Source organism: Phoxinus phoxinus (genome assembly GCF_949152265.1).
Source record: "Phoxinus phoxinus genome assembly, chromosome: 14".
NCBI lineage: Eukaryota > Metazoa > Chordata > Actinopteri > Cypriniformes > Leuciscidae > Phoxinus > Phoxinus phoxinus.
Genome location: NC_136889.1, coordinates 28,239,847 through 28,251,413, shown reverse-complemented (window position 1 = coordinate 28,251,413; position 11,567 = coordinate 28,239,847). Strand labels below are relative to the sequence as shown.

Sequence of the window (11,567 nt, the reverse complement as noted above, 5' to 3'; positions counted from 1 at the left end):
GTTCATTGTAGCCCTGTTGTGCTCAAGTTTTACCCAATTATTAAAGTAATATTTGTAAGAAAAGACTACCTTTCACGCTAACAAAATGTGTGCTAGCTATGATACAAATATAACTAATAATTTATATATATATATATATATATATATATATATATATATATATATATATATATATATATATATATATATATATATATATATCACACACACACACACACAGTTCACATTTGATCATTCAAATAGGCTAATGAGGAGAAAAACATGTCTTTTTGATTTTATTATCAGAACCCTTAAAAATGACTTGGAACAACACAGCATATAAACACCACATTGCAAAATAAATACTGTACACGGCTGGTTCGTCGATCAAACAGTCCTTCAGTTCATATTACACACATACTTTCAGATATTAAGTGTCTATTCTAAGTCTCTCAGACAGTGTCGTCTTCGACAGCTATTGTTTTCTGGCACAAAGGAAGGACCGTGGCCTCTGGATGCATTTCACGGCTCGTCATTCGCTTCATTACTTCCACAGTTTGAAACAAACATCTGTCGTTCAGCCCATCAAAGTGAAAACAATAGCAATGTGCAAAAACACTACTGTTTTCCAGTCATTGTGTAAAGGTAACCTGCAAAAAAATTCTCTGAGTGATCAGCAATAGCCTACATCTCAATGCAGAAAACATTCAGACATTCCCGTCAGTCCATTAAGAAAGCTGAGTTTGTGAACGCATATAGGACGCGTTCTTGCGTTCATACTGCGCTGTACATTGTTGCGTTATGTGCACTGTGTCATATGGACGTTTTTGCGCAAGCACGTTTAAATGGTGTGTCAAGTTGAAAAAATGCAACTTTATGAAGGCCTATGCATTTTTTCCATTCCAATAAACACTACGTGTCCCACTCCTGCGTGAATGGTAGCGTTCACACATCATGACGCCTTCTTACATTAGGCTACATCTTCTCTATTTTAATTTTGGTCTATGTAAACAATGTGACGCATTAGATTTTTTTTTTTTTCGTGCCAAGTTTTAAGACGCCCAGGCCCTGTCACGTTAAAAAATATTCCATTGTTGCGCGCCTTCCTTCGTTCCGTGTGTGTTGTTTTACACGTCAAACGGTCACGAGACTTGGGTTTTAAGACGCCGTGTCCAATTAATAATAGTTCAACTTCTACAAACGCGTATCTTCAATAGCCTACCATCGCGCTCTGTCCCGCTGTTTTTCAACGCAAGAGCGCGTCCTGTGTGAATGACCCTCAGACAACATTTCTAAAAGCAAATTAGGTGACTTTTGAGTTTGACACATAACTCATGGACTGAAGTCTTCACAGTGGACATTTCTTTCGTGGAGTTTTGAGGTCAACTTTTAAGATGAGGCAAAGATGACAGTTTATCAACTTTCCCAAAAGCAGCAGCGCTTTCCACACCTTTGAGCCACTCTTTACATTTCCTCATGACAGTCTCGTCCACGTCTCCATCCTCCTCCTCATACTCAACATCATCATATTTGTACTGATCATTGAGGAGAGAGATCTTCACGATGGTGCTTATGTCATTGGAAGCGTCCAGTTTGGCAACAGGTCCGGAGCTCTTGTTATTAGAGCTGCCCTGCGCTCTCTTGGATGGGAACACGCGCCGGTGTCTCAAGTCCGCGGAAGCGCAGCACTTCTGTTGCTTGGCCATCATTTGCTTTTCCAGATTGCGCTTTTGGATGACCAGGATGGCTTCAGGTGTCAGGCTGAGGGAGAAGTGGATCTCTTGCTCACCGCCTTCTTTTGCTATAGAGGTCCTGGAGGCGTATTTATGGCTGGACTCTCCAGAGCTGGACCGTGGGACGCTTTCGCATGAGGTAGCCAAGGGTTTGGGGACGCTCAACCATGAATGTTTGCTGGCCGTCTCGGGGTCTGGAGGGACTCTGCTCGGTTTACTTCGTCCAAGCTGCTTTAAATTGGCCGACGGCCACGACGTGGATATTTTCTCTTTCTCCGATTCCTTGTCGTCTCCTGTCCTTTGACTGTACGTGGGTTGAGGAGGTGCGACATTGTCCCTGCTCTTCTTTCTCCTGAACAGCTCCTTTCTTGGCGATGATATCCGTGAGTGCAGGTTTATCGGCGGAAAAGGCATTTTGAATGCTATCGATGCGCAAAATAATGAAGAAATCTGTGCGTAAATGATGGGAGAAACGCGTCCATTCGCCTCGGTCCACCGGATCTTTGGATATTAGACGCAGTAGTCCATTACTCTCCACATCTCACTTCTAGACTGACAAGGGGCGGGGCATGCGCGGGATTTATAATGAGTCAGGCGGAAGGGGCGTGGTCACAACAAAAAGGTTAAAACAACAAAGCCATGCGTATGCAAGTGCCTGTATGAATGTATCTTATAAGAAGGTTTATTCAATTATACAGCCACTTTCACACAAGTGTCCTAGCTTTGTAAACACTTGTGTAGTTCATTCTTCACATTAATAATGATCATGTCAGCTTATAGGGATAGTTCACCCAACTTTTTTTTTTAAATATAATTTACTCACCCTCAAGTTGTTCCATATCTGTTTTCTTTCTTCTGTTGAACACAAAATAAGATATATAGAATAATGCTGGCAACCAAACAGTTGACAGTAGCCTTTGACTTCCATAGGGGGGAAAATACTATGGAAGTCAATGGCTATATGGTCAACTGTTTGTCATTTTTGGGTGAACTATCCCTTTAAGGCCCACTTTGGCTTATTTTTTAACAGTATTAATATTGTTTTTTTTAAACCTAACAAACTTCTTTTTAACATGATTTTAGTGTAAAAACACTCACTAACCAATTTTACAACTTTGATGCAATGACAACATAATGTAACAACTTATAAAATAATCAATGTAATCTTGATTGTTGCTTCTTTTTTAAAAAGAAAATTATCACACAAAGAAATTTTTTTTGGGTAGTCAGCAAAAAATGCTGCCGATTGAATTGAATCTTGAATTGTCTTTTTTTTTTTTTATAGAACAACAGATTTGAAACAGTAATGTATTGGAATGTAGCTAGCAGAGCTTCACAACACAGATCCAGCCAACGGTACTTTTTTTTTACTGATTGTCAATATTTTCTCCTTGGTGACCTTGCCGTAGCAGAGGAGGTTAAAGACAAGCAGCCTCCATCGGTATTGATCCGTCGCCCTCCTTTCCAGCAATTGGTAATTTCACAGTGACATCTGTTCTGTCACCCAGCCACTGCCAAGTGTTTCAGACACAGTGAAATGAGGAACAAAATCAATAGGCTTATACTTACTGTTAAGAAGCACAAAGACAGATGTTTATTTTCACAAACAACGTCCATAGATTGCTGACAGAATTAAATCATAGAGATTACAGTGAAGAAGAAAAAAAATTATGCTAATGATAACTTTAAAATGACCTAAAGCGAAAACCGAGGGAAGATTCTATGCCTGTAATTAAACACCGTTAGTTATGCGACTGATGCTTATAGCTTCAAAGTATATAGTCAAACCAAAAATGATTCAGACACCAGATATAATTTTTGCTATTTTTTACTAGTAGGTGGAGGACACTATCGTTCATTTATGTAAGTGAGGATAGCAAAATAAAGTAAACTGTGACATATTATACCCAACAAATCTTCATACAGTGGACAACCAGTAAAATGTATAAAAATTTGGGACCAAAAATTATCCAGACACTTTGACCTGACCATGTTTTGAGTGTTTTTTTTTTTCTTTAATTGCGAATGCCACCTTTTTACACCAGACTGAACAAAATTCAGCATTGCTTGGTAATTGGTATTATCTAATTGTGTAGTTAAATTTAACAACTGACAGCTATTCAACATAATTCATTTGTGAGACAGTCTAACAGAAGGATGGCCAAAACAGTGAAATATCAACTGATTACCATTTTCTAAACTATAGCGAATAAACTGTGACAATGTGAGAAATATTCAAGGCGTCTGAATAAATTTTGCTTTGACTGTAGCTTTGTTTAAAGAGCATCTGTGATATAGAACGAAAAACGATTAACAAAAACGATAAACTTAATTTATTCCATTTTATGCTTAATGGGATCAGTTGAGTCTACAACCTGATGTGCTGAATGCACTGGGAAAGATTTACATCAGACATCGGCACACTATCAGACGAACAGCCGACACATTCTCACCGAATATGAAAGTGTTCTGACTGAATGTGTTTGGGAGTGTAAAGCATCTTCTCAGCCATACGCTGGAGGATCCACCAACAGCTGTACCCAGCATCTCACCACAGTAATGAACCGGTCAGCACGTGATCCGATAGAAGAGTGCTGTGGAGGAGGGAAGCTCAAGAAAACAGCGCTCGCAGTTGTCATGGAAACCGCATCCGTCTCCTTGCTTGTGCCGTCTAAAAACAGACCAGCCACTCTAGGTTATTAGGTCATGTTTAAGAACATGTGACGCCTGGAGGTAAGGAACAAACCTGTATCTGAGCATGCAAGAGACAATCATAAGGGCTTATTGAACAAAAAGCTCTTGTTTTGTAGATTAACCACACTAAAAGAAAGCGAGGTATCTCCTGGAATCCCATCAGCTGATCTCCCGAGATCTCGGTGTGGGGAGACAGCTGTCTCTGTTGCCCTGGGCTCAGACAACCATCATTATTCTGAACACATCAGTCAGGAGATTATAACACATGACACATTAACTCCCTGGCAAATCAATTCCAAAACATCCACCGAACAAAGCATGAGTATTGTATTTATTTATTTGGTGTGCATGTGGCATTATATGAATGGGGTTTTTCTCTTGCTTTTTTTGTTTTTTTTGTTAATATATTTGGTAGAAAGGTATTTTTCTGTACAAAAGTGAGCAGTAGTTGATTTCATTCATAAACATCACACGTTATAAAGCACTTCACTCTGTTTTAACTGGCAGTATATCATGTAGTTACCCGCCGCACAAAATAAAAATAACAAAAGCTTTAGAAAATAAAGTAAGGCTTGTAATAAATGCAAATATTACATATTCACTCTTAATATTACACAATATTTAAAAAAAATTATTAAGACAATACAACATCTTTAAGGTCTTGGAGAATAATGTGGCAGGTTCTGAAATGGAAGAGAAAAAACAATCCTTTTTCCACCTTCACTCGTGTAATGCAGGACCCGTCGTCGGACTTCAGCTCAAACAGGAGGTGAAACACTTCATAACAGCGTCCCTGTGATAATGAAAAGACATTTGTTTATGGCTGACGGCTCAGTAGAGTATTATATCTGAGTGGGGGCTCACAGCAAAATCCACAGAAACAGATGGATAATGAAAATACTATGATGAAAATCATACTTAATCCGAAATAAACCGATAGCTTGCTGTTAATGTGGTTTATTACCTCAACATTCAATTTAATTCTTTGTTCTAAAAAAGGCTTGTTTTTTTCCCTTTGTTGTGACTGGGTGGAGCTCTTGCATATTTTATTATGTTTTGGTGGGAATACATTGCATGAAACGAAGCAGATCAATCTCATTTTCCAGGTATGGAGTACGGTTTATAAACGATTGTAATGCACTTTTCAGGGTATTCATTTTCCTAAAGATCATTTTATTAGACTAGTTTTGTCTAGCAACTAAAAAAAAAAAAGCTTAAATGTTTAATTCCGAGTATGATTCTCTGATATTTTTATGTCTCAGATTTTAAACTTCTGTTACAAGAAGTTGGTAAATTCAATTAAATTTCAAACCTCATAAAGGCTGGCCCACACTAAAAGATTTTAAGGGCCAGATTTACTAAACAGGGCAAATTATTGTGAGCGCTGCAGTTCCAGAAAAAGCGCAGATGGGAGTGGAAAGTTCTGTGCGTGATCTACTGACGTGCGCTAGTCAATTTACTAGGATTTGCGCCATTATTTAACTGAGAAAAAAGCAGCATGTTTTAAACCAGACGCTAATTTTCCGCTGCTCCTGGTAGATTGCGTTGGGCATTATTGGAAATGAAACGTCAGTGTTCTTTAATTTAAGTTTCATTTCCAATAATGCCCAACGCAATCTACCAGGAGCAGCGGAAAATTAGCGTGTGGTTTAAAACATGCTTTTTTCTCAGTTAAATAATGGCGCAAATCCTAGTAAATTGACTAGCGCAAACCTTAGTAAATCACCTTGCATGATTCATTTAAATACTTTCCCATAAATGTTACTCTGAAAGGGAAAGTCCTACAAATGCCTATGCAATAACATCCGCCGAAAAAATAACCCTTCCACGGCATTTTAGTGAAAAATTTTCCAATGCGTGTCTTTGTAAAAACTACTGTCCGGTTTTACTAACGCCAGAAGAGGGTTTGTGCTGGCGTAAGCTGTTAGTAAATCTGGCCCTTACAATCTTTTCAGATTTTCAAAACGTAAGAGACTACAAACATGATGATAAAAAAAACATAGATTTAAGAGTTTTGTTCTTAACTCTTCCGGGTCGCCGATCACGCCGGCGTGATCAAGTCACATGACCAGTTTAAGACGTCGAAGTTCTGGCTTGAAACTCTATTCTACTTTTTGATCATTGATCATTTAAACTTTGTGTGAATCTGCTGACTCTGCTCTTCAGGCTGCATATTTTAGGGAGTGGAGGAGGAGCCAAGTGAGCAATTGAAATTGAAAGGCGGGAGATTGATGGAGTAGACAAAGAGACACACACACATAATTTTACCTTTTGTATGGTATATTTGCACTATTTAGGAAACCCTCTTACTCAATGAATGAAAGCCCTGTAATGTAGCTGTCTGTGTAATTGTACATGAAGTTTTTTGTATAGTTTCTAAGCAAAAAAGAAAAGAAAAAACGCCTATTGCCACACCTGCTTTTTGCTATATATAGTTTGATTTGATCTCAATTTTACCTTTTTTATGTTGTATTTGCACTATTTGGGAACCCTCATACTCTGGGAATGACAAGGCCTTAAATATAGCTCTCTGTATAATTGTGTGCATAAACTGTTTTAAAAAAGTGGCAAAGCTAAAAAGAAAAAGAAAAGCCTATGTCTACACCCTTTTCTTTTGTAAATATATATTTTTTGTATATAGCTTGATTATATATAGCTGAATTATAGTACCTGTATATGTTGACATTTTACAACTTGTGTTTACATTTTAAACCTTTTAAATTGACTGAAAAACCTGATTATTTAAAAAAAATAAAAATCATGATTTGACCATTTTTCATTTTTGCTGTATTTTATTTTTTAGAGTAATTACAATACTGGCTGTTTGTTTGAAAATGCTGTTACTCCCAGACTAGGAAAAAAAAAACAATTAAATAATAAATATTGAGATACTAAAAAAATGAGGACGAACAATATTTGTATGTATATCGCCCAGCCCTGATATGGAGCTAAAAGATGAGGTAACCATCACCACGGTCTCCAAGGCAACAGCAGAACAAGGTCACGGTGCCTTCCTTGCCTCAGCCTCCACCCTTTTCCCGCTCTCCTCCGCCTCTGCCTCTGTCACCCTCTCCAAATGTGTTGCTATGCAGACTTTGTCATGCTCAAAATTCACAGGAAGTGGAGGAGGTGTGAAAGCAGTCAAGGTTAAAAGGAAGAGTATAGAATCAGAGAGAGACTGAAATAAGGACAGAAAAAGAAGGGAGACTGAGGAACGTTGGCATTACACGCACCCACGCGGCGATCAGGAGAGCGTTTGGTGTTTAGCCTTAAAAGCACATAAATAAATGATGATTAACTCCCCCTGCTTTCTGATGAAATATCGGCGCAACGGATGCCCCGGCTTTCCAGAACAGCAGGTGGATTTCCGTCAAAAAAAAGAAAAGCTGAATAAGCCATAAGTTACGGGGGTTAAACATTATGGGCTAAAACAAAAACAGACATTAAGGGATTATTATTAGCATATTATTTCCAAAAATACAAACGTGTTGTGTTTTTACTTGACACATAAGGAGATAACAGAGGAGGAGGGGTAGATATTAGGGCTGGATCTCGTTATTTGTCAGGTTTTTTTAATAATATTTGATAAATATATTTTGTTTTTAAATCGGGGGAAACATCATTTCAAGAGGCATCTATCTGCCAAGATTCTTTATAAGGCTCTTATGTATAAAGAATTATAGAGGTATTTATCATAATACATTACCGGTATATATTTTCTCATAAATAATTGTACCCAAAGTTAAAATGCATTATAATAATTGCAGATTCTGAAATTGGTTGTTTGTCATGCGTTTAAATGCATTATACTTTCTAAAGGTGTTCAATGAATAGATAAGTATTATAATGTATTATAACTGTGGTTACAATTATTCATGAGACCATACAAAGCATTATAAGGTGCATTACAAGGCATAATTACTGCATTAAAAATACTTTTATAAAGCATTATTATACATAAGGGCTTTAAGTAAAGCCTAATGTTTTCAATATCACAATATTTATGAAACTGCTCTGAAAAAGAGTTGTTTTTCCCAGTCAGAGGGACCATCATTTAACCCAAAACAGGGTTATTATCGTTAAACTTAAACCATAAAGCATTTTTCTTACTTGATAAAATAAACATTAACTAAAATTAAATAAAAACAACATAGTTGTTTTATTTCAGATATTACTAAAGCAACATTTATCATTTTCAGTTTAAAGTTAACTAACTAAAATAACTTAAATTAAACTAAAAATCTAAATCAAATTCTGAATATTAACAACTATTATTGTATCCTAAATATATATATATATATATATATATATATATATATATATATATATATAACAACCAAATTTATCTCAACAACAACATTTTTTACTAAAACATTAAATATATAACAAATTGCCCCGCAGAGCATTTTTGAGGGATGTAATGTAAATCATATAATTATAGTTTTGAATTGATTGAAATGGACAGTCTGATTCAAGGAAATTAATCAAACCTACATAATTTGTCCTGTATATATATATTTTTTGAAGAATGTTGGGATCCAAACATTTACTTTCATTGTATGGAAAAAAGCCAAAAGAAAGTCATACATGTTTGAAACAACATGAGGGAAAACTAAGTTTAAATCACTAATAAACCATCTTAAAGCTGCAGTCCGTCGTTTTTCCTCTTTGTCGCCATCTCTGTTAGAAATCTGCAATTGCAGTTATTCGCGGAATTATTAACTGTGCGTGGGTAGTAAATCGGCATGAAACAGCGCGGATGAACACAATGTATTGAGGAGAACCTGTCGCGTCGCTGTGGATACTGTACTGTCATCAGCAATGTTAGAGTATGCCTTTTGAAAGTGTCAACATTAGAATTTTCATCGGTAAATGTCATCTGAACAAGTAAGTAACATTCACTTTTGTTCTGACCAAATTCGGGGGGTGGGGGGAAGCATTGCAGTAGGCTAACGTTATATCATGCTGATTAAATCTAACGATTGCTTATATCACGTCAAAACGTGAAAAATATATTTTTTCTGTAGCCACTCTGAAGTCCGAAGTCTTTGGGTTTTACAACTGGTGAATCTCCAGTTGTCACTGGTGATTGTCGCTTTAAACTTTCGGGATCCGCCATACCAAGTGGATAAATCTCCTCCATCATCCACACACGCTAGCCGGGGACTCCTTCTCTATGTGTACAGAAGTGACGTAATGACGCAAAGACATGCTCGAAATTCCCGCGGAAATCCACCAGTACCACTGGAATTAAAATCATTATTACAAGATTACCGTTTTGAATCGAGGTAAGGCAAGCAGATCGTTTTGAACACTGGCTGGTTACGTTTTTTTTCAAAAATGTCTTTTTTTATATTTTTAAACCCAAAAAAGTGCCGGACTGCAGCTTTAACACTCGTATTCGAGAGACGAAAAATCAAACAAACAATTAATCTAACCTAATGACATGGTCTCTAGGAATCTTAATGGCTCAAAAAGTGCATTAAAATATTAGATTGTGGATATGCATCATGCTCATGAAAAAACATGTGCACAGCCCAATGTTCAAAACAGAGATCAGTGGGATAAACAGCTCATGACGTGGAGCCCGCTCATGCTAATCCAGTAAAAACAATGAAAAGAGCCCTAACCCACAGGTTTAAGCCACTCAAAAACAGCATTACTGAGCTTGTTGAAGGGTGCGGCTGTTTCTAGGAAAACAATCAACAATGAAACAATGGAGAGAGGGACTTCTAAAGATGAACCAGCTACTGATAAATGGAAAGATGAGTCAAGGGTTTGGTCTGAAAATGAAACGAAAGCAGCAGCAGGTGGAATACAGAGGAATTGTTTTCCTCTTTCAAGAGGTTCTTGAAGCAGGGAGGGTGTCTGGTTGTGTGTTTGTGTGTGTGTGTGTGTGTGTGTGTGTGTGTGTGTGTGTGTGTGTGTGTGGGGGGGGGGGGGGGGGTGAACCCCGCTGTCAGAATCCATCAGAAACATGCACGAGCACCTCTGGCTGGTGAGAAGGGGGGTTGCCGGGTTCAGCAAGGGATGCAAAATGTTTTAACGATTCTTTTGTATTTGGAGATCCAATAATGCTCAAGATTCCAGCGAATGAGGCGACCGCCCGCCCTAGAATGTATTGTGTGTGTCGTAAGTTGTTTACGTTGCCTTCTTGTTTGTGATAGTTAGTTTAGAGTGTTATCATAAGCTAGATTGCATTTTGTTATGTTCATTTCTTTTGCACCTCCCCCTTTTTTAGGATTTTCACTTAAATCTTCTGGATGCCTTTTGTTTGTCATCCAGCACCTAAAATGATTATCTGTAAACAGGGTTTGATTCCAAAATAAAGATTCTGTTGTAATGTACACACTCTCGTGTCATTCAGTGTAACACACAAAGAGAAATGTTGTAGAATGTTCATGCTGCTCTTTTCCATTGAACAAAAGCCTGAATTTCAAGCCTTTGAAAAACAATACGCTTTTTGACGAACAGACCAAAATTCATTATGCACCGATACATTTCCTCTCCACTGAAGTTGGACTATTTTAACGGTCCATTTATGTTGCTTTTTTTCTGTCTTTTTTTGAAGTTTGAAACCCTATTTGCTTCAATGTATGGAAAAGAGCAGCTCAAACATGCTTCCAAGATATAGCACACTTTCACAAGGTGAGAGCCTGTACATTCTTTAATCAGTCTCAGTAAGTTGCCACAAAAAAAGCCTCAAACAAAGAAACAGAAGCAAAATGACTTGAAGGTCTTTGTCAGGCTCAAGATGAAAAACAAGCAGCCGTTTGCATGGCACTGGGAGAGCGATGCGCTCCAGTCGGGGATTAGAGCCATATGGTGACGGAGGGCCATGAGTGAATAACAACATGTTTTCATTCAGGGAATTCAGCTTCCCGTGTGTACACAACCCAATCCCACCCAACAAACATGAACTGAGAGAGAGAGAGGGTGTCACAGTCTGACATGCTGCCATTTGAAGACAAACTTCTGACAAACACTGAAGTTAACAGGGATTTAAACCGGCATTTGAGCTAATCTAGTTTAGCTGACTAAAACGGTTAACTTCAGTATTGCACGGCAGTAAAGCCTAGGCTACATCAGGTTTAACTCAGCGCTCCTGTGCAACTTTTTTACCAGAGTAGACTGTAGCACACTTTGCAAACATAGCTCATC

The 11,567-nt window shown here is 37.7% G+C and overlaps 2 protein-coding genes across 3 annotated transcripts in view; both read right to left on the bottom strand.

Annotated features, from left to right (window-relative positions):
- Positions 1-255: 255 nt before the first annotated feature.
- On the bottom strand, positions 256-2,282 carry prr18 (proline rich 18). Its single transcript, XM_079635764.1, has one exon. It carries the CDS (start codon positions 2,124-2,126, stop codon positions 1,362-1,364), a length of 765 nt encoding a protein of 254 aa, XP_079491890.1. The 5' UTR covers positions 2,127-2,282; the 3' UTR covers positions 256-1,361.
- A 2,443-nt stretch (positions 2,283-4,725) lies between these two features.
- Positions 4,726-11,567, bottom strand: part of sft2d1 (SFT2 domain containing 1) — a 29,542-nt gene continuing 22,700 nt past the window's right edge. For both annotated transcript variants that reach the window (XM_079634855.1, XM_079634856.1), the window contains exon 8: positions 4,726-5,199. In XM_079634855.1, coding sequence (XP_079490981.1) covers positions 5,160-5,199 — 40 coding nt within the window. In that variant the 3' untranslated portion in view covers positions 4,726-5,159. The remainder of the gene's footprint in view (positions 5,200-11,567) is intronic.